Source organism: Rhinolophus sinicus, chromosome 15 (assembly GCF_057876585.1).
Source record: "Rhinolophus sinicus isolate RSI-liver-muscle chromosome 15, RSI-T2T, whole genome shotgun sequence".
Taxonomy (NCBI): Eukaryota; Metazoa; Chordata; class Mammalia; order Chiroptera; family Rhinolophidae; genus Rhinolophus; species Rhinolophus sinicus.
In genome coordinates this window covers 45430813-45455420 of record NC_142515.1, presented here as the reverse complement: position 1 = coordinate 45455420, position 24608 = coordinate 45430813, and the positions used below count along the sequence as shown (strand labels likewise).

Genomic DNA, 24608 nt, shown 5'->3' with positions numbered 1-24608 from the left:
TATTTTTCTTTGACTTTTAAATATAACCCAGCTAATTTTTTATAATGTTTATTGCATTATTTCCATACTCTAAAGCCCATCTGTAATCAGTATTTTACTCATTTAACATGTTGTTTTGTGTATTACATCTAAACCTTTTATTTCTTGAAGCTTGGAAACCAATTTCCCCCCATCTTCTGTCTTCTTTGAGTGTCTAAAATAGACCTAATACATAATAAAGAAGTGCACAATTTTTGTTGTTGTCTTTAGTCCTCTGTAAACAGGTTAATCATAAACCTTTGTTGACAAGACACTGTGACAAATATTTTATTTGCAATGTTGACCTAAATTCATTCAATTTGACAGAGGCTTTATAGTACCACTGCTTGCAATAACTTAGAACTACAAAGAGGGGTAAGATGTTTTCTGTTACATGAAGGACATCAAGGATGCCACAATTTAACCTTGTGCAGGTAGAATAAATATATGGTTTACTCTAATTAAGGAAGGTTAGTAAAATAAGGTCTCTCTCTCCCTTTGTCTTCATCTCCCCTTCTAGAATAATTGGAACCATTGATATTATAAAGAAACACTCAAGATTACATGGCTAGTGTCTCATCATTATCATATTTTCTAATGGCAGCCACTACTCACATTATGGACCCAATGTTACTGTGTGCTATATATATAACATATAAACCATATCCTTGCCAACTTACAGGGGCCAGAATGCTTGATTTTATTTTCATCATATATCACATCATTTAGGTACACCACACTATTTATCATGTAATTTAAATCAATTACCCATCGAGCGAGTCCTCAGAAAATTTGGGGAATGCAAAGATGAGGGGATGCACAAATCACAGAAGTTATTAATTGTGTCCTGATTTAGGTATGTAGCTAGGGCCTTCATACACACATACATAACCCAGCTTACCCCACTTTCACTTCTCCCTGCACACGTACCCACACACTCTCACACATGCATTGTGTTCTTTCAGTTTGTCTTACTCACTATGGGCCATTTATGCTGAGGGACAACAGTCTTTCAGCAGGATTATAATTCTAGTATTTCTGAAGCTTGTTTGCCTCTTTCCTTCAAAGTGAGAATTAATCATAAGCAGATGATTGTAAGAAAAACCATAGTTGCACAGATTGTTATTCTGATATCTTCCAAAATAAAAGCTGTCAGACAATTAATTGTAAACTGTCACTCTACTAAGAGACCCCTTCTTTAATGAAAGTAGGAAATGTATCTTGGTGTGGATGTTTTGATGAGTTAAGGAATCTTGGCTGTCTCATCCATATCTGAGAAGTTTACATAATACGATTTGATTAACTTTGCAGTATGTGACAACTTCTGTTTCTGTAATAGCAATTGAATAGTGTGATATCTACAAAAAATGTTGGTTCAAAATTAAACTAACTGATAATTTTACATTGGCTTCGGCACATTCTGTCTGTCTTTAGAAAAATCAGTTCTCTTTCTGCCACTTGAGAAGTCAGGTCACTGGTAATAAAATTGCTGTGAAATTTGATGTGAAGTTTAATGATAATGACAGCCAGTTATAGAATTTTTTGACATATGCCCTTTACACAGTAATGCTGTTAATAAGGACTTATTAGAACTGCATGTTTCACATGTATACATGACCCTCAGCAGACGACAAAGTATATCACTAGTTCAGGAAACAATGCTAGGTCTTTATTTATAGTTTAGATGTGTTTTGTCTCTTTGGTAGTTAAATATATTTTATTTGATGTTGTTTATTATGTCACATTTACTTGACAGGCAGCACCTACTTTTGTCCTTGGATGGTGATTTTGAGGTGAATAATAGCTTCATTTAGAGAGGGACTCTGAGGAAACTGTCTTGTTATTTACCATTATAATTTACTATGCTTATCAATGTAGCATGTATGTATTCATATACAGTTATGTATTGTTCCAAAATAAAGGTGAGAAATGTTGTGGATAAAATGGGACTCTTAGAGCAGAATACATTACAGACCTCAATTTGAGCGATAGAACACATACTTCAGATCATTTATTAGAAGCACCACTTATTAGAAGCCAAATTTGTGTTTATGTCCTCGGTATGTGTTTGTGTGTGTCTATGTGTTTCCATCTCATTTGTTTCTTTTGTGATGGCACATACTGACACAGCATACTAATGCTTGTTTTTTAGAACAACATTGACATATGTCCACTTAGACAAATGAATATTTTCACTTTAGTGACTCATTGGAAAAGAACAAGAAGTTCAGATGCAAATTTGAATAGAATTTGAGCGCCTGGGTAAGATAAGAAAAAGAAAGAAATGTGGAACTATATTATAATCTTTTAATCATGAGAATCATCACTTTGTACCTACTACAGACAGACAGACAGACACACACACACACACACACACACACACACACACACACACTCCCCCACACACACATCGTGCATGGAATACCTTTGGAATTTCAAACAAATTGACTTTTTATTCATTGTTAAGGTCAGTTTTATGTGGTCTAATTTTTATCACTGGCAATGTGCTTTGATTCATTTGATATTTGCCATTATATTAAATAAATGAGGTAAAACCAATACCTGGTTCTCCTATTGTGAATTATTTTAAATGTGCAGCATATGAGGCAATAAAAACTATTTCTTACCTAGTGGAATTTAATCATTCTATATCTGTATTTTCTGGAAACCCTATTTTTAAAATGGTTCTGTATTCTCAGACTTTGCAGCATCGTGATTAATATGACACTCCTGACTGGTATTAAAAGTTCAAATATGCGTATGGAAAGATTTTTGTTCTCTTCAAAATGAAACTTAGTTTATTGTTTTTTTCTGGTTGTAAAAATGATTCAGTCTCATTACAACTCAAACTATAAGTATTTAAAAGTATGGAAAAGGAAAGTTGAAATTATCTTGACTCTTACTCCTTAGAGATAAACACATGACTATTTTGGTGAACAGCATTTTAGATATCACACTTTCATACACACATGCACATACAGACACACATACATCTTTAGCAAATATGATCATGTTATACATTCGTTTTTACTTGTCATTGGCATGTTTCCAAGTCAATACACATAGAACTATTTCATTAACCACTGTTTCTTTAAATTAGATAACTGTATAGTGAAAAAAGATACTTGGAAAAAAATTTGTCAATATGGAAACATACGGTTTAAATGGGATGCTTTTCTTCATGGTAATAGTAATCCCACTTCCTGTCCCATGTACATGTTAATAGTTGGGATTTATCACCTTAGACTTTATACTTTGCATTTATACATAATTGTACATACATACATATATTTCAATAGGAACATACATTACATGTATTCTGAAATATTTTTCAGCTAAAATTATGTATCTGAAATATTTTATATGTCAGCAGAAAGTTTTTTCACAGAATCGTAGTATTACATAATGTAATTTATTCTCCACTGATATATATTTAGATTCCTTTTCATTTTTATAAATAAAATTACAGTGGCTATATGTTTGTTCGCATATGCAAGTATTTCTGGAGGACATTCTGCTTTAAATTGAATTGCTACAGTTTTGCAAATTTTAAATTTTCACAGATAAGGCTAAATTGCACTCTGAGAAGTTGGCCATTTACTTTCCACTTGCTTTTCCATAACCTCAGCAATACTGGATGACATCAAACTTTTTAATTATTATAATATGAAAAGCAAATCTTGTTTTAGTTGCATTTCCTGATTAGCAGATCAAGAGGTAGGTTGGGAATGTTTTCATATGTTTATCATTCATTATATTTCATATATGAAGTATTTGTTCAAATATCTTGTCCATTTTTTAATGGCTTTTTTTCCTTATTGATGTTTAGAAGCTATTTATACTTTCTGGATAATAATATTTTGGGGGTTATTATATATAGCAAATGCTTTTGTCCATCTTTGGCATTTTGACTTTTTAGGTTTTCATTATTTTCAAATTTAAAAATGTTTATGCAATCATATATGTCATTCTTTTCAGATACATTGAACTCACCCCACTCCCCACCAAGTAGTCTCCAGTTGAGTCATCACCTTTATATTTTTCCCATTGCTCTGAAAAACACTAAATTTCTGTGTGTTTCAATTACTCACTCATACTCTTTCTTCTTCATTTTTCTTTTCTGTGAGTCATCTTTGTTAATCTTTCATATGTACATTAAAATTAACCTAAGCTCAATTTAGATCAATTAAATTAATAAACAGATTTAATAAAAGTTGACATTTTATTTTATAATATTGAGTATTCCCATCCAAGAATATGATATCTCCTCATTTATTCAGTTATTTGCTTATGTCACTAAGTAAAATTTAATACATATACACACAAAGATATGCATATATAAAATGTAGTTGTACCTATTTCTTAATAAGGATATGAAATTTATACTACAAAATTTATACTGTGAAATTTATAACTGTAGTTGCTATTATTGCAGCAAAATTGTGTCATTAAAATTTTTAGTTTAATGCTAGTTGATGTATAGGAAAGTAATATATATTATTCATCTTATATTAAGCCGTATTACTTAATACTCAGTAGTAATAACAGCTTTTCAGATAATTATCTTACATGTTGTCACCTGAGAATATAAATATTTGCTCTTTCTTTACAGTATTTGTAGCTATCATATATCTATCTATATATATATATATATCTATATATATAGATATATATATATATATCTATATATATAGATATATATATATATATATATATATATATATATAGAGAGAGAGAGAGAGAGAGAGAGAGAGAGAGAGAGAGTTTATTGGGGTAACAATGGTTAGTAGAGTTACATAGGTTTCAAATATACAATTCTGTAATACATCATCTATATATCACATTTATTTTTTAGGTTCATTTATACTGACTAGATTTTTGAGTAAAACATTGATTAACCTCAGTGACAGTGGGAATGCTTATCTTAATCTTGACTTTTGAGCAGGATATTCACTGTAAGTTTCTGGTATTGGACCTGTTTCAGGTTAAGAGTGATTCCTTCTACTCATTCACTAATTTTGTTTGGTTTTCTTTTGCTTTTTTGTGTAGCTTGCTTCGCTTTAATAAGAATAGGCATAAAACTATTATGAAATGCTTTTCTAACATCTGTTGAAATACAGTAAAACAAGGAATTTCATTACTAGATTTCCCAATCATGAGCCTTTAGTTTATTTCTGGGATAAACTACACTGTCTTGCTGTATTATTATTCTTTTATTACATGGTTAAATTTAATTTGCTAATATTTTATTTAGACATTTTATGTTTAAATTAATAACCAAATTGCCTGATAGCTCTATCCCCTGTCTAATTCCTGTACAATTTCGTTATCAAGTTACATAACAGTAAAATAAAATTATTCAACTACCAGGGGCCTAGAAATCAAGTGATCTCCTTATCTTATTTATAGATGGATAACCAAAGGCAGAAGCAAATGATTACATTAGCAAAACTAATATCAGAGAAAGGATTGTGTAGTTTAAGGTTCATAAAATTTGGGAGGAAGCTTTAGATGCAAAGTCCAAGAAAATATGAAGTTCCTTGGTAATAATTTGTTTCCATGAAACACCCTGACGACCGTACAGTTTCTTCTGTGAGGGTCACCTACTCCAGCTTCCCATTGTACTTAGAAACTAGTTTTATTCTCTGACTCTCTCATATGTCCCCTTAAATAGATTGTGTGTTTCTTGAGATTTGGTTCCACTCTCTTTGATTTCCCTGGCAGTTCCCAGCCCACATAATAGGTGCATAATCAATATTTGTTTCTTGGTGAAATTTTTTCCCTGCACCTTGCCATGCAATTGTTATAGCACAATTCTATTAGTTAAATATTCTACAAAACTCATAATTCATGGTCATTTCTTGTCACTACAAGGAGCAGCAGGTCAGCACTCTTTCACCAGGAGAAATTGAAGAGTTGTCTTGCTTAGACAGAGGTTACTTGGATGCCAAATCTGAGAGATCACAAACCTCCTGCTGTGTTTCTCAGACTCAGTCCCAGGCCTCTGAGCTAGGCTTTCCTGGAAACAAAGAATGCATTCCATTATGTTCTTCAGGAAACACTAAAGTTCTTGAGTTTGTTGATGGACGTTACTGCACTTCTTTCCATCTGCCATCCTTACCAGCATGTGGCAGCTAGCTTGGGCCCTTTGAACATTTATTTTACATGATTAAAATTAAATTCATTAAAAGCAAAATTGAGAGCTATTCAGTTAAATTGGGAATATCTTAAGTGAAAGTAAAACTTGAAAGAAGCTGTCCCCCCAGGCTTTGTTAAGTACGATGACCAGACAAGACGAAAAGTGTGATAACTTTTTGAAGTCCAGCTTTCTAAGCCTTTGTGGAATGTTGCAAATGCTTTCAAAGGGACATTTTTTTTCCTCTTTCTCTCTTGTCCTGAATTTCTGTTGCTGTCTCCACTCCGTTTTTCTTTCTCTTTTTAGGGATGATGCATTCTTAAGCATACTAATTTATGTACTTATGCATTCACTGAAGAATTATTTATTGTTTGGCTACCATATATCAGGTAAAGAAACTGAAGGCCCACTAATGAGCAAACAGAGGTGAGACTCCTGCTCTTATAAATAGAAGAAATGGTCACTGATCAAATAATCTCCTCAGTGAATGTTTAATTACAAGTTGAGAATCATGCTCTGAAGGAAAAAGTCTGACTTGGGTGAAGGAGGGTCTCAGAGGTGGGTAGGGGATTGCAGTAGTGGTGAAAACTTTTCCAAGGAATTACTCTTGAGCAGAGATATGATGGATATCAGTTAAGCATGTCTAAGTAGTATCAGGATGGCAGTGACTAAAGAGAAGGGGAACATTCCAGGCTAAGAAAACAACATGTGCCAATGTCCTGTGACAGAAGGAAGCATGGATATCTGAAAGTAGGTTGATATCTGAAGCAAAGAAAGAAAAATAATTATGTATAAGTTTGGATCAGACAATGTAGGACCTTTTAAGGAAGGCAATATGATATGGGGATGGGGAGATAACAATAGGAGAGTCAAATTTATAGTAAAAGTAATTTGTCAGTTGTAGTATGGTAAATATATTTTAGAGAAGGCACAGTGATTGGGAATAAAAGCTAGGACTTGTCACAAAAACCAAAAATAAATAAATAAAAATGACAATCAATTTGACTTGGATGCGGAGCAAGAAGAGTAGATGATACAAGAGATATTTGAGAGGTGAAATCAAAAGAAATGGATAGATATGAGAATGAGAGAGTGAATCTTGTGCAGGCCGCCTCTACTTCTCTGCTTTGGGTCACAAGACGCATGGGGTTACTTCACCACTTACACAGTCCTCAGTCCACATGAGGCTAGTCTGACCATCACCACTCCCCTCAAGCGCTCTAAGTATGGCCCTCCGTGTGGCTAAATCAATGGATAATTTCCTGACCTCTCAGTACTTACTTGACCTCTCAGTACTTGATTTGTGAGACTACCTTCTTGAAATTTCCTCTTCTCTGAGCCTCTACGACATTAGAGTATTGTGGGTTATCTTCTCTATCTCTGGCCACCTTTGCTAAGACTCATCGTAGAGTTATCCTCTTCTGTCTTCCTAATAAATATTGGTGTCTTAGGTACTTTCCTAAGAATATTTGCTCCCTATGCAATCATATCCAATTACCACTGCTAAGTTAGTGACTTCCTAATTAATATCCACTGCAAGCCACTCCTAATCACACAGCTAACTAGCTATTGGATATGTCTACTTACATATCTCCATGGCAACTCAAATTCAAGATATCAGTCCAATTCCGGGTATTCTGGGTATCTCCTATCAACCTGAAGAACTTCTGGTGTTCCTTTTATCAGTGATTTGGCCAGTGACTTATAATTTTGCTATTTACTAACGTGTCCAAAGGGCAAATGCCTCTTTTTTCATTCTTCTTGCCTCTTCACAAAGTTTTGTGACCGCTTGTTCTCTTCCAAATTTAGAAAGAAATCCAAATCTCCTTTTTCAAATACCAAATTAAAAATAAAGAACTGATTTCAGCTATGTTGTTTATATAGCCTCACTCAAAGTTTCCCTGTATTCATTTGTATCTTTGCTACAAATATGTCAGATTTTGATGTTCCCAGTAAACACGTTCAGTCTGGCTGAAATCAACTCTGGACAATTAAATCTGATGGCCCGAGGGCTTTCTTTTCTCAAGTGTTCTTTCTGCAAAACTTAAAGTAATGATACTTACTTTCATCATGCTCATATTATAGATAATTAGGAACTTTTTTTTTTAAATTGAGGACGGAGCAGAGGAAGAACACATCTTCAATGAATAAATGGAGTTAGAATAAGGCCTCTAAGAAATACAATTCATTGAACATATTAGTTTAAGACACAATAGAAAATCATTTCTATTCATGGTAATTCAGTTTCTGGGTGGACAAAGATAAATTATTGTTTTTATTTATTTATGGACTAAATATTTTTAGGGTACTTTGCTTGATTAAAAGTGTTTTTTAAAAAGAATACATCTCTAGCTTTAGCCTCCAGCAGCTCACCCTCTGAAAGATACATAAGTGAGTCTAGGAAGAATGAAGTGTGGGCTGTAATTGTGGGAGTACATAAGGTAGAGGTATGAATTCTGATTCTGAACATCTGAAAAGCACTTGTGGAGGAGATATTTGATCCAGGCCTTGAATTTGAAAGAGCATGTGATGTTGCATTGTGTGAGTTCTTTATATATTTTGGATTTTAGCCCCTTATCGGAGGCGTTGTTTGCAAATATCTTCCCCCATTCGGTTGTTTGCCTCTTTATTTTATTAACAGTTTATTTTGCTGTGCAGAAGCATTTTAGTTTGATAGTCCCATTCAGTTATTTATTCTTTTACTTCCCTTGCCTTTGAGGCCAAACTCATAAAATCCTCTCTAATCCCAAAGTCCTTAAGTTTATTACCTATGCTTTCTTTTATGCAACTTATTATTTCAGGTTTTATGTTTAGGTCTTTGAAACATTTGAGTTGATTTTGTATATGGTGACAGATAGCAGTTTAGTTTAATTCTTTTGCACATGGCTTTCCAATTTTCCCAGCACGATTCATTTTTTTTTAATTTTTTTAATTTTTTAAAAATGTATATATATATATAAAGAGTACTAAATAAAGTAAGCCAACAGACTGTTAATTTTATCAAGGCAGTAAGATTTTCCTTTTATTTCATCTTGTTTTAATGACTTCTAATACCTTTAGATAGTGCACACATACTTAAGTTTACCTTAGGACCTGACACCCTACCCCAAGCACCGAGTTACATTTAGACTCTATGTTTGTATTCCCTGCATGAGTCCTGGAAACATTTGAGTGTGTGGCTCTCGGATTAGACATTTTGTTAAATTTCTTTAGACTCCTAAGGTTGTAATTCTATAAAACCTCTTGAGAGAATGAATGTTCTTTTTCACCCCCAGTTAGTAGAGAGATAGATGAGTTGAAAGGAAATTCATACATGGTCAGGGCTACCAGGTGTCAGGCCATCTTCACACACTATCTCATTTAATCCTCAAAGCACCCCAGTGAGGTATATATTATCATACCCAGTTTACAGGTGACAAAACAGGCTTAGAGGAGTTAATATCTTGCCCATGGTCAGAAAGCTTGTTAATTGTGGGAATTAGGTGCAAACCCAGATCTGTTTATCTCCAAAACCTCCCTATACCCTAATTCCCCTTAGTGGGCAGAAACTTTCCACAAGGATCTCTTGAATAATTAAGCAGTACACAGACATTTGAAAACATTGTCAAAGTTAGATACACGAAAGATGTAGGATGTCCAAATATCTCAAACTATTTTACAAAACATTTTCTTTTCATGCTGCTTTCTTTGACTAGTATGGAGTAGCCTTCATGCAGCACTTGGGAACATACTTGACTGCCAAAAGAGCCCCACCGAATTTAGGAATAATTATTATTAGAGGAAATTTGGCTTTCATTTACACATTGATGTGACTTTGGAAAATATGTTACAAATCACTCATATTATGGATATGGATTCTTTAAAGAGATTTTATTTTCATTATGTAACATTTTCTGTTTTGTCACACAATACTAGCTACCTTATAAATTTGAATTTGTTTGTATATACTGGTAGTATCACTACAACTCCACATGCCTTAATCTGGAAGCAGTACTGCTTGATTATCTAGAAAGTTTCTGACATAGAACAGTTCTGCTAAAGAGAAGTTCAGGTATGTCTGAATAGAAGAAGACAGAAGAGTATTAATATGATCACTAATTTGAGTAGAAAACTTCTATTTGTGTGGCATTTTCAAGTGAGAATTTGTGAAGCTTACATCTGCTAATATAAACAGGACTTGGTGTTTAGAATGATTTCCATGTTATGTTTGTCACTGAATTGGCTTGCAATAAACCTGGTAGCCAAAAATGTTCAGAACAAAAATGCTAATTTTTAAATGGGAGAAAAAGAGAAAGAAGATACATTAAAAATAAATGAATAAATACAGCAAAAGAGTGTCTATGTGTGGCACTGTTTAAAAAATTTTTAAATTTAGGATTAACTGGCATTATTCTGATTTGACCAAATGATGAACGGATAATTTTTATATTTGTACCTAAACAGTGCTCAAATTTATGGAGAGATATTTTTCTGCAAGTGCAGTGCAAATTATGATAGGGCATATTAAAGCAATTAGACTGCTGCATTTCACTTTCTGTGAGTGGGGCTTGAGGGGTGGGAGAGAAGGACACAGAAACCGCTGCCCTTTTCACATAATTCACAAATGTGCTAATTATGTGTCAGATATGAAAGTTGAGGCATTGTGACCTTCAAGCCAACAAAAGACCTTTTCAAGGAAGCCATTTCTGTGTACATTAATAAAGTGAACAATACACTTTCACAGTTAAATCATGTATGGCTGTTATTTCATCATATGTAAATGCAAACCAAGAAGTTGTTTCACTGTTGACATATTAAAAGTAATTCTATAAACAAAAACAAAAATAAAGACTATCAATCCATTTCAATAACATTTTGTGGTATTCTTCTAATAGTCATCCAAAGATATATTTGTTCTTTGCTCCTAATTCATGAGCTAATTTGTGGTTTCTCTGCAACTGAACGTATTTTAGATTTTAGCAGTGAAAAACTATGTGTTAAAGTATATAATAATTAACAGGGGCATTAAGTATGTTAAAAAAGTGATTGTTAGAAAAGCAAACTCTTTGCAGTGATGAGGACAATTACATATACCTGTAGATCAAGGGAAACACTATCTTTGTACACAAACACTCACCTGCTACGTAGCAAGAAAAATGCTGAATAACAGTGAAGGTCAAAGGAAAGGAAAAGAATCCCATGCTCTTTCTCATGGCTCTTTCATGGTATAAAGAAAGCATTTATAAACATTGCATTTAGGTATTAGACATAATAGTAATTATTTAAAAGAGCATTCATTTCACTGGAAAAGAGTGTAAGTTTCAAAAGAAATAATATATAAAGGAATTTGAGTGTCACTAATGCTTGAATCTAATAGACTACTGGAATATCAAAGAGTATCCATGAAGTAGTAATAGAAAATCAGGAACAGGAAAAAGACTTTAATAATCTTGTATTTGTACAGCTTTGTAGTATATGTGATGCTGAATAAAGTATGAATAAAGATACAGTCACTCTTAATGCAACTTAAGTAGGCATAATAAACCGCTGGGAAATAATAAAGCAATTATAAGCTTAAAATAAACCACAATGACATGAGATTCCAAGAACCTATTAGCATTCAGTCCATAGATCCAATTTTTTTCAGTCCCATAGGAAACCATAATAGTTAGCATGCTATTATGGATTAGATGTTGATACCAAGATACTGTATGGAGTTTACTGATTCACTCACCAGTCTTTCCTTTTGTTTTAAACAATTTTGTAGGGCCCTTTGTTGTTATTTGTTTTAATAAATTCTCTGAATACATTCATAAAATAAATACCAGTGACATGTATGAGAATGCTGAATTTGTCACTGAGATTTTCAATGTGTGAGCTTACTTGTCTAGGTTAACAAATATTTCTGCATTTCCTGGATAATCTGAAATCATTTTAATTATTTTGGATTTTATTTAAGGTGGCAAATCTTGCTTGTTCCATGTCAACAAATGAAGACGGGATTAAAATTGTCAAAATTGCAGCCAATCACTTGGAAACCTTGTGTCCACAGGTATGATAACTAACTTACTGTCTCTTCTACAAAACTAGCTATAAGAATTATATATAATGCTTCAGAATTCGTGAACATGGAAAGATATTAAAATATTTATTTTAAACATAGAAGACGACTCGTCCTACTGTCACGGTTTATTCTTTACTAAGCACCTAGTTCTTTACTTAGCACCTGGTTCTTGTAACATTCCCTAAGGGTCTATATCAAAATCTTGTGAGAGAAAGGGATGGTTTAAAATCAAAGCAGTGCTTTGTGTCCAACAGATTTGATTTATTTTTAGTCATTATTTATTTTGAAATCTCAGATAGAATGAAAAGAAGGACTTTTTTTTTTCCTTTTATCAAAAGAAGGCATGAGTTTGAAAAAAAAGCAAGAAATGTTTTCTTGTCTGCAATTTAGGAGTTTTTTGTTGTTTGTTTTGTTCCTTTGTTTGTTTTTGTTTTGTTTGTTTTTGTTTTTTTTTTATATTTGAACAGTAACACATTTTTAGGGAATATTTTCTAGATGACTCGTAGTCGTGAATCCATGAGTCAGAATACTCATAAGGGCACTCTTAATCACCTTGTCTTAAAATAAGCAAGAAATAATTTCTTCCTGATAAGGACCACAAAGGTTGTAAGGATGTGAAGTGTGAGAATGATTAGAGACTTCAAGTCTTTGGACATCTGTCGAGATTCTCATTTTACTGAAAGTGGAGTGTGTGTTAAATTCTTGATTTTTCCTTGCTGACAATTTCATCACTAAGAATAGTGAGGAAACAGTGAGACTGCTTCTTGGGAGTTGATGTTAAGTAAGAACTGGCTAGAGAAGTAGTCTGGAGGATCTGCAACTGAGATCTCACCACTGATGTCACTGTTCCATGGGATCCTACAGGATCACTGCAGTGAGGCCTCTAAAGTCATTGAATCACTTATGCTTTCCTCAGCTGTCTACGAGAGTTCTCATTTCTCCACATTGTGGACCGTACTTGATGCTGTCATGTTTAGAAATGTCTTTTTGAATCTGAACAGTGTCAAATGAATCTCATTGGCTTTACTTTATAACTTTCTGATTAAAAATAACTTTTTAATTTTTTTCCAAATGTTTACTAGCCATTTGGCTTTCTAATTCTATGAATTGCTTAAACCCTTTGCAAATTTTTAGCTGAGTTTCTTTTTCTTTTTTAATTTTTTTTAATATATTGTTTGGGTTTGTTCAAAATATCTTCTGTTGTCTATGGCTTTTCTTTGAACTTTTAAAATAATATTTTGTCATAGAGGATTTTAAGAACTTTAATGTAAATATGCGGTCCATCTTTTAATTCCTTCAATAGATATTTATTGAGCACCTACCCTGTGCCACATATCTGTTGGCTTGTGCCTTGTTAAGAAATTCTTCCAACAAAAATGTTATATAGTTCCCGTATTTTCTTTTAAAAGGATTGAAACACGTAGATCTTTATTTCATCTGAAATTTGTTTTTGTGTCTAACATGAGATCAGGATCTATTTTATTTTATTATTATTATTTTTTACAGTACTAAAAATTGGGCAAAAATCATGTATTAAATGGTTGATTCTTTCCCACTTAATATGAAATGCTACCATTATTGCACACTTAAACACATACACTCAAAGGACTCCCTCCACAGCAGACAGGCAAGATGAAGAGGTCCACTACTGAATGCACCTAAAGGTGGGTGAATTGAGCGAGCCGTGGAGGAGGGAAGGGAGAAGTGCGGAGACGGAGCCCCTCGGGCGCAGGACGCAGACCTAGCTCAGTGCTCCCAGCTCGCTGCTTCCCGGAACTACCGCAGCTGCGGGAGAGGGAAGAACTCGGACTGCTAGGGCTCCACCAGGGCTCCACAGGGCTGAGGGAACAGCATATAACACGGCTGAACCCAACGCTCACGGCAGAGACCTCAGAGAAAAGACAGAGGGAAGAAGGCTGAAAACGGTGGTTTAAGCCCTCACTGCTGAGCAGAGTACGGAGCCTTAGGCACTGAGACTAGCCACCCCCTCCCTACCCTCCAAGAGCTCACCCCACCCCCACCTGCCCAGTGCTAGAAACGGAACAGTAGCAGTGTCAGATCAAAACAACAGAATATTTGCTGTTCTGAGAACTGTGGACTGCAGACACAGATTCGCAGCACAAATAGTTCTGGCAGAGGGGAGGGAGCTGTGGAAGCAGGACGGGCTGTGGTGGTGGTCGCTGCCATTGCTCTGGGACACCTCTCACAACTCACCCTGCCCCTGGCCTCACCTATCTGGGCAGATCCCTGCAGGAGTAAACAGAACTGCTGAAACATACGGGCTCTGAATCTGGTGCAGGAAGAGCTTTGGAACTTCAGAAGTTCTCCACATACCCACACGGACACTGAGCCTTGTGACCCAGGTGAACTACTAACAGAGGAGAAGCCCGTCTCCCAGGGAATCCCCCCATTGTGTGAGAAGGTAGAATAGTGCAGAGAAAACAGCATTACCATGTGAGAGAGAAAAAAAAGGCTGCAGTCGGAGAGAAAATAAAACCAGCATAGACTCAAAGTAAAAGGTTGGAAATTGACACTTCAAGCAAATGGTACCCAGAAAAAAATCAGCCATAATGATATCAGATGAAACAGACTTCAGGATGAAAAAGATAACAAGAGACAAAGATGGGCATTTCATAATGGTAAAGGGGACTATAAAACAAGAAGACATAACAGTCATCAATATTTATGCCCCCAATCAGGGAGCACCAAAATATACCAACTAACTACTAACAGAACTAAAGGGAGAAATTGACCAAAACACAATTATACTGGGGGACTTAAATACATCATTGACAGCTATGGATAGATCATCCAAACAGAAAATAAATAACGAAATAGCAGCCCTAAATGACACATTAGATGTAATGGACATAATTGACATTTATAGAGCACTTCATCCTAAAACATCAGACTATACATTCTTTTCTAGTATACATGGAACATTCTCAAGGATAGACCATATATTGGAACATAAAATCAGCGTCAGCAAATTTAAGAAGATTGAAATCATACCAAGCATATTCTCTGATCACAAGGCTTTAAAATTGGATATGAACTGCAAAAAGAAAGCAGGAAAAAACACAAATACATGGAGATTAAACAACATACTTTTAAAGAATGACTGGGTCAAAGAAGATATTAGAGGAGAGATCAAAAGATACATAGAAACAAATGACAATGAAAATACATCCTACCAAAATTTGGGGGATGCAGCAAAAGCAGTTTTAAGAGGGAAATTTATATCACTACAGGCCTATCTCAAGAAACAAGAAAAATCCCAAATAAATAACCTCATGTTACACCTTAAAGAACTAGTAAAAGAAGAACAAGTGAAACCCAAGGTCAGCAGAAGAAATGAAATAACAAAAATCAGAGCAGAACTAAATGAAATAGAGAACAAAAAGGCAACAGAAAAAATTAATGTGACAAACAGCTGGTTCTTTGTAAAGATTAACAAAATTGACAAACCCTTGGCTAGACTCACTAAGATAAAAAGAGAGAAGACACTAATTAACAAAATCAGAAATGAAAAAGGGGAAGTTATCACAGACACCACAGAAATACAAAGGATTGTCCAAGAATCCTATGAAGGACTATATGCCACTAAATTCACTAACCTAGAAAAAATGGACAAGTTCTTAGAATCAGATAGCCTTCCAAGGCTGAACTATGAAGAACTGGAAAATCTAAACAGATCGATAACCAGTAACGAAATTGTATCAGTCATCCAAAACTTTCCCAAAAGCAAAAGTCCGGGACCAGATGGCTTCACTAGTGAATTCTACCAAACCTTCAAAGAGGATCTAATACCAATCCTGCTCAAACTCTTCCAAAAAATTGAAGAAGAGACAGTACTCCCTAACTCATTTTATGAGTCCAACATTACTCTGATACCAAAACTTGGTGAGGACAGCACAAAAAAAGAAAACTACAGACCAATATCTCTGATGAATACAGATGCAAAAATCCTAAATAAAATTCTAGCAAATTGAATACAACAATGCATTAAAAAGATTATTCTTCACGACCAAGTGGGGTTTATCCCCGGGGCACAAGGATGGTTCAACATCCTCAAATCCATCAATGTGATACATCACATAAACAAAATAAAGGACAAAAATCATATGATTATATCAATTGATGCAGGACAAGCATTTGACAAGATACAACATCCATTTATGACTAAAACACTTAATAAAATGGGTATAGAAGGAAAATACCTTAACATAATAAAGGCCATATATGACAAGCCCTCAGCTAATCTCATAATTAATGGTGAAAAACTGAAGCCCTTTGCTCTACGTTCAGGAACACGACAGGGCTGTCCCCTATCACCTCTGCTTTTCAACATAGTGTTGGAAGTCCTTGCCAGAGCAATCAGGCAAGAGAAAGAAATAAAAGGCATCCCAATTGGGAATGAAGAAGTTAAATTATCACTCTTTGCAGATGACATGATGCTATATATAGAAAACCCTAAAGACTCCACCAAAAAGCTATTAGAAAAGATCAACGAATACAGTAAAGTTGCTGGCTACAAAATCAACGCACAAAAGTCCATTGCCTTCCTATATACTAACAATGAAATCTCAGAAAAAGAAATAAAAAAAAAACAATTCCTTTTGCAATTGCAGCAAAAAGAATAAAATACCTAGGAGTAAACTTAACCAAGTGTTTGAAGGACCTATATACTGAAAACTATAAGACATTTTTGAAAGAAATTGAAGAAGATACAAAGAAATGGAAAGACATTCCGTGCTCATGGATTGGAAGAATCAACATAGTTAAAATGGCCATATTACCCAAAGCAATATACAGATTTAATGCAATCCCCATCAAAATCCCAATGGCATTTTTTAAAGAAATAGAACCAAAAAATCATCAGATTTGTTTGGAACCACAAAAGACCCCGAATAGCCAAAGCAATCTTAAGGAAAAAGAACAATACTGGAGGTATCACACTCCCTGACTTTAGCTTGTACTACAGGGCTACAATAATCAAAACAGCATGGTATTGGCAGAAAAACAGACACATAGACCAATGGAATAGAATTGAGAACCCAGAAATAAAACCACATAAATATGGACAGATAATTTTTGACAAAGAAGCTAAAAACATACAATGGAGCAAAGACAGCCTCTTCAATAAATGGTGCTGGGATAATTGGATAGCCACGTGCAAAAGAATGAAACTGGACTGCTATCTGTCACCATGTACCAAAATTAATTCAAAATGGATCAAAAACTTAAGCATACGACCTGACACAATAAACTTCATAGAAGAAATATATAGGTACTAAACTTATGGACCTTGGGTTCAAAGAGCATTTTATGAATTTGGCTCCAAGGCAATGGAAGTAAAAGCTAAAATAAATGAATGGGACTATATGAAACTTAAAAGCTTCTGCACAGCAAAAGAAACCATCGACAAAATAAAGAGGCCACCAACTGAATGGGAGAAGATTTTTGCAAACAGTGCCTCTGATAAGGGGCTAATATACAAATATACAAGGAACTCATACAACTCAACAACAAAAAAACAAACAACCCAATTGAAAAATGGGCTGATGACCTGAAGAGACTTTTCTCCAAAGAGGACATACAAATGGCAAAAAGACATATGAAAAAATTCTCAACATCACTAATCATCAGAGAAATGCAAATAAAAACCACAATGAGATATCACCTCAACCCAGTCAGAATGGCTATCATCAACAAGACAAATAGTAACAAGTGTTGGAGAAGCTGTGGAGAAAAAGGAACCCTCATACACTGTTGGTGGAAATGCAGACTGGTGCAGCCGTTATGGAAGGCAGTGTGGAGGTTCCTCAAAGAATTACGAATAGAATTACCATATGACCCAGCAATCCCTCTCCTGGGTATCTACCCAAAAAAATCTGAAAACATTTATAGATAAAGACACGTGTGCTCCAATGTTCATTGCAGCTTTGTTTACGGTGGCCCAGACATGGAAACAACCAAAATGTCCTTCGATTGATGAATGGATAAAGAAGTTGTGGTATATATACACAATGGAATACTATTCGGCGGTAAGAAAAGATGATATAGGGACATTTGTGACAACATGGATGGATCTTGAGCGTATGATGCTAAGCGAAATAAGTCAGACAGAAAAAGCAGAGAACCATATGATTTCACTGATATGTGGTATATAAACCAAAAACAACAAAAGAACAAGACAAACAAATGAGAAACAAAAACTCATAGACACAGACAATAGTTCTGTGGTTACCAGATGGTAATGGGGGAGTGGGTGGAGATGAGGGTAAGGGGGATCAAATATGTGGTGATAGAAGGAGAACTGACTCCGGGTGGTGTACACACAATGGGATTTATAGATGATGTAATACAGAACTGTGCACCTGAAATCTATGTAATTTTGCTGACAATAGTCACCCCAATAAATTTAATAAAAAACAAACAAACAAAAAACACACACTTTATAAATGTCTCCATTGGTTTATATATGTTTGTATAAACATGCATGTACTTATACACATATAACATATACATACATATTTTTCTAATACATTACACATATATAGTACATACATATAATATGTATGTAATATTTTACTACTACTATTCCATATGTAAATATAGATAGATGAATTGATCTTTTTGGGCTCTCTGTTCTGTTCCACTGGTCTATTTCTTTATCCCTGCAACAGTATTGCAATGTCTCAATTGTAGTTTTATACTGAATATTAATATTTTCCAGGAAAATTGGCTCATCTTGTTTTTTTTGTCTTTAAATTATTGCTGTTCTTATTTTCCTCTATCATGTAACCTTTAGTATCAACTTGTCAAGTGCCATGAAAATGTATGTTAGGATGTTCATCGAAATTTTTAAAATATTTTCAATTTTAGATTATTTGGGGGGATAATTATTCCTTTATGATATTGATTTTTTTCATTAATAAACATGTTTCATGTATGTCTATTATCAAATCCCTTTTTTATGTCCTTCAGGGATTCCTTAATTTTTTGTTATTACAATACATTGCCCGGCTTCGTGCTGATGGCTTCCACATTTTTCTCTCCAGGCTAGACCTCTTACCCAATGGTCAGACTTCAATATCTAGTTTTCCCTTTGACATTTCCATTTTGATACCTGGAAGACACCTAAAACTTAAAAGAGCCTAAATGGAGCTCCTAATTGCTCCATTCCCACCTCATTCTGCTTATCCTTCAGTCTTAACAATTTTTTCTTAATGGCATGGCTTTTCATCTAGTTGCTCTGGGGGAAAAAAACAAAAACAGAAACTAAAAAACAAACCTGGATGTTTTCCTTTATTTATTCAGTAAATGTTCATTGAACATATAGTATGTGGTAGGCACTATTTATTTATCTGGGGGAAAATAGAGAAAACAAACAACAAACAAAAATTATTGTCCTTGTGAAGCTCAGGTTCTAATGGTATCTACTTGCTGTTTTTCCTATCTAATCCATTAACAGCTCCTATCATTTCTACCAAAAAATATTTATCTTGATGACTCTATATACTTTTCTCCATCTTGTCTGTCAACATCTTAGCCTATGCCCTTATCATTTCTATCGGGGACTACAGAAATACCAACCTATATGGTGTCCATTTTTATGCTCATAACTCTCTCATATACTTCATATATGAAAGCCAAAGTAATAATGTAAAGATGTTTATCATAGTAATTGCTTTCCTTACTTTTTATAGTAAAATGCAAATAATTTTTATGGCTTAATCAGATTTGTATGAGCTTCCTACTGCCTAACTTCCAGCTCCACCCCCATATCTTTCGTTTCCAATCAATAGATCTTTCTATTTCCAGAACACAATAAGCTCCTTCTCACCTGAAGTGGTTTGCACTTAGTGATTGATTTCCCTGTGCTTTCTTCCCCATATGGTCATATAGACAGCTCTTCATTTGTGTAGACTGAGCTCAGATATCATCTTCTCAGAGATCAATCTCCTTAAATCACTCCTGCAGTTACATCCTATTTTGTCACCATATTTATGTCTTTTAGAGTCACAACCTGAAATTATATTTTATATTATTTTGTTATTTTATTGTATATTTTCACACTCAAGCATAAAGTTCATGAAAGCAATAATTTAGTCATCCTTATCCACTGTTTATATCCACTGACCTAGCAGAAATGCAGCATATGTTGGATGTGCAATAAATTTTTGTCCAATATATGTATAAATGAATGATAGGGTTTCATAGAAACTCAACACAGCTTTGGCAACATCTGTATACTTTTCCTAATATGGCGTGTCCTCTTTTTGACAATGTAAAATACATACAGTGTAATTAGTTTGTATTGTAACTGATGGGAAAGAAAAATCCTAAAGTGGTTCATTGATGTGTAGTTGGTAACCGGGGTGAGTCCTGTACTGATGGGCTGCAGTGAACTTCTTTTGGCCTTGGATAAATTTACAGACTAATGTTCTTAAAATTTTTAGTAAAACATAATAGGCCAATATATTGGGTGAAATAATCCAGTTATAAAGAATTTGGATATTCTAGAATATGGACATCTCAGTATCCAGATTAAATATAATAGGTATAAATATTGAACCATACATACTGAGCACTCTAAAGCAAACTGCAAAGATAGAAAATGGAAGAAATATCGCTTAGCAAAAACTTACGTTCCAAAAGGCTTAGAGGTTTCAGTTGGTAGTAATCTCAGTGTGAATCAACAGTATGGTATAGCTGTCAAAAAAACTAATATGATTTAACATTTTTTTCATCAAATAAAAAGTTCTAAAACTTATTTTTGACCTTCTCTGTACTTCAAAATTATTTTAAAAACTGTACAAATTTTATACAGTACATCCTGGATTTCAGAATTAGTATGTCTGCAGTACACCCCAATTGTGTACATGTGTGTAAGTTCCACTTTTGCAATATGTGTTGAAATAAAATATGCACATCTATTTAGGTCTACTAAGTTCACTTCCAGCAATTTATGGTACAACAGTGTATAAGCGAGGTTTTTAATACAGATTTATTTGAATGGCAAAAGCTACAGTCAACATAAATGTCTGTTGATAGTAAGTTGGCTCAATGTATGTGTTGGATGGAAGATGCCAAAGATAAATGAAAAAGACAAATTTCAGATGAATATGTATATTAATTCATTTATTTTTTTTAAAAAAACACAAAAATGTAGAGCCATATGTTTATGTAGTCATAGAAAAGTTTTCAAAAGGTCTTCATGACAGTTTTAGCAGTGGTTACTTTTAGAAAATGTGACAGGACAAAGAACAAGGAGGAGTACTTTTACATTCTATTTTCTTTCTTTTAGGACTCTTACTTTAACCAGAAATAGGTACTCCATTAATTAAATTAACTAAAAAAATTCTAGATTGATTCTGGAGTAAGACTGAGGAAACACAAGGTCAGGAGGAGCTGATAGGATGGCATTTAATTCCTATTTGTTAAATACAATTGAATTCACCTTGATTTCCGTGAATTGGATCATCCTGGTTCATACTGTGTTTAATGGACTACAACTATATCTTTGCCCCCTTACAGATGTCACATTTCAAAATAGACTTGTCACTTGGAGCATATTTAGCAGAGAATATCTGAAATAGTGACATAACTTTAAACTATGTCATATGAAAAATGTATAAAAGCAACAGGGAATTTTTAGCCAGAAAAAGGTAAGACTTGGAGAAACGTGGTCACTGTCATCAAATCTTTACAGGGCTATGATGTGAAAGACTTTGTTCTAAAGAGCCCTGAGGGTCAGAACTACAACCTATGAACAGAAACTGGAAGGATACGTTTCATCTCAATATAGAATTAATTTTCTAACAGAGCTATCTTGAAAGAAAGGCGACTTTGTTGAGAAATAAGGATTTGGACTTTCTCAACACCACAGTCTCTTAAACATAAGTAGGGTGATGATTAGACCAAGCTCTTGTACAGATGGTACTGCTTGGGTGAGAAATTGGCCTACAACCCTTTTAACATCCAATTCTGAGATCCTCTAATGAGCCTGTCTTTTATGTAAGGGTGAGAAATGTGGTCTGATGGTAGCATTGAGGGAGTACTCTAATGGAAGGATAAAGCTACCTACAAGGGATTCATTTTTGTTGCATTTTAATAGTGACTTGGAAGGATGTTTTAAAAGTAACCATTTGTATATGGCACAAAATGAGACAGATTGGATTCAAGGTTCTAAAATATGTTTATGATTTGGACTAATGTTTGAAAACTCATAAGCTGTTATTTAACAAGGGTAAATATAAAGTCAGGGCCTTAGGTTAAATAAAATCTACTGCACTAGTAAATAGGAAAATCATTGCTTATCAAAAGCACCTGGGGCATCCGGAGTTCAGAGGGACATTTGTTGTCTAGTTAAATGAATTCCAAATACTGGTCCATGAGAGCATTTTAATGGTCTATAGTAAAATTAGGTCAGTGTAGTTAGCTTTGTTTTTTCATAAAATAAAATTTATTCAAATTTTTGTTAGAACTCCAGGTACTTTCTATTTGTTTGAGATCTAAAACATTTGATTTATGAAATAATAATAAAAATAGATAATAACATTTCATATTGTTATTTCTTTACTTGACGAAATAAAAATTTCCCAAACCTATCTCGTTTACTCTCCTTTTCCCTCTACCTCCTTCTTTGAAAACTATTTGTGGCCTGAAAAATCCAGAAAATTAAAAGTACTAATTTAGGTGACTCAACTATATAAATCAGTAGCATGACATGGGACCATATTACACCTTTAAAATGATTATGATGCTTAGCTTGTGAAATAGGGGGGAATTCCCTATGTACTTGGCATGGAATTACCATATCTAGAATACAATACTGGATTCAGGCTCTGTAGTTAAGGCCTAGGCAGGAAAAGAATGAATTGTTTTAAGCCATAGTGAACTACTTCCTAATCACTAGACGTGTTTAAACAAAAGTCAAATAGTCTGTGCCTTGTTAAAGATGTTAGAAAGATAATTTCATTATCAGATGGTGGAGGTATTAGATAGTCTTAAATGTTCTTTCTATAAATATGATTTTTAGTTGATAAAAATCATGATGAAACCTAGGGTATTTTTTCTCTGGTGAATACACTAACATTCAGTTAAACAGACTCACAAGTGCTTACATTTTCCAAAGTCGATTCAAGTTTTCTAAGCACTGCTACATTTAAATCAATATCTACTACAGCTTTGTTGTATCTTCTTATGTTTTATCCCTCTCATCAAATGGTATCCAATGGGCTGACAGAGCTAAAACATCTTCCAGAGGCATCTAGTTTATTTTCAATGATGTGTTTGGGAATATATTTTTGTAAATTGCTTATTGGAAATCTGTATTTCCTAAAAGGGTTGTATATTGGGTGTAGATGAAGGTAAAAGAGATCAAATATATAGTGATGGAAGGAGAACTGACTCCGGATAGTGAACACACAATATGATATATATATATATAGATGATGTATTACAGAATTGTACACCTGAAATCATGTAACTTTACTAACCATTGTCAACCCAATAAACTTTAATTTAAAAGAAAAAAAATAGGGAGGAAAGTCAAGGTTGCCCTAGACATAGACACTTGTAAAGTTTGGAAAACACAAAACGAAACAAAACAACAACAAAAAACAAAGTACCTGGGGGAGGCTGTTCACTGTGTTCTGGAGATTACCTGTATTTAGATTTAAATATGGAAAACTATAACTTCCATGAGGGTTTTTTGGTCCATCGACGTATCCTAGGAATAGTAGACATTACATATTTGTGGAGTGAATGATTATATTTGAAAGCTGCAATCATGATTTAGCTAAAAGTCAGCACTATTCCTCATTCTTCGTCATTCTTTGGGAGGTATAGAAACTCCCAATTTCTAACCAAGTGATATAAAGTCTCAATATGCCACTTTGTCCGCTTGAAGTACAAGTCATATAAAATGACTGACATTATCTCTCACTGCATGGACAGGATTGTTTTGTTATAACAACAGCTCTTCTGATTAAATTATGATGTGTTACTGTATTTAGTGCACGCTTCAGTGAGGGCATTGGGTTATCTCTTTCAAGTGGAAAAACATGTCCTGATTTGTATGTGGTTTTTGTTTATTTTTGTGATTCAGAAACTGTTATATCTATGACTTGAAAGCACTTAATTTTCTAAGCATCATGCTCTAGGGAAGCAGGTATGCTTTCTTTCATCTTCTGTAGAACACAATGATGGATGCTTTATTTGCAGCTAAACAATATAGAAATCAAACAATCAATTTGAAATAATCATATTGTTTAAAAATCTCCAAGTGTACCTATGAGAGTTGTAACAGGACTTTTACAATTATACCTAATTTATTTATTTTCTCTTCAGAGTATGGGAAAAAAATACTCTAAGAATTTTGGATACCAAGAGTCATGCAAG

The 24608-nt window shown here is 34.1% G+C and overlaps 1 protein-coding gene across 4 annotated transcripts in view; it reads left to right on the top strand.

Moving 5' to 3' along the window:
* Positions 1–24608, top strand: part of CTNNA3 (catenin alpha 3) — a 1445036-nt gene that overhangs the window by 840120 nt on the left and 580308 nt on the right. For all 4 annotated transcript variants that reach the window (XM_019731774.3, XM_074339503.2, XM_074339504.2 and 1 more), the window contains one exon: positions 12093–12185. In XM_019731774.3, the coding sequence (XP_019587333.3) occupies positions 12093–12185 (93 nt within the window). The remainder of the gene's footprint in view (positions 1–12092; positions 12186–24608) is intronic.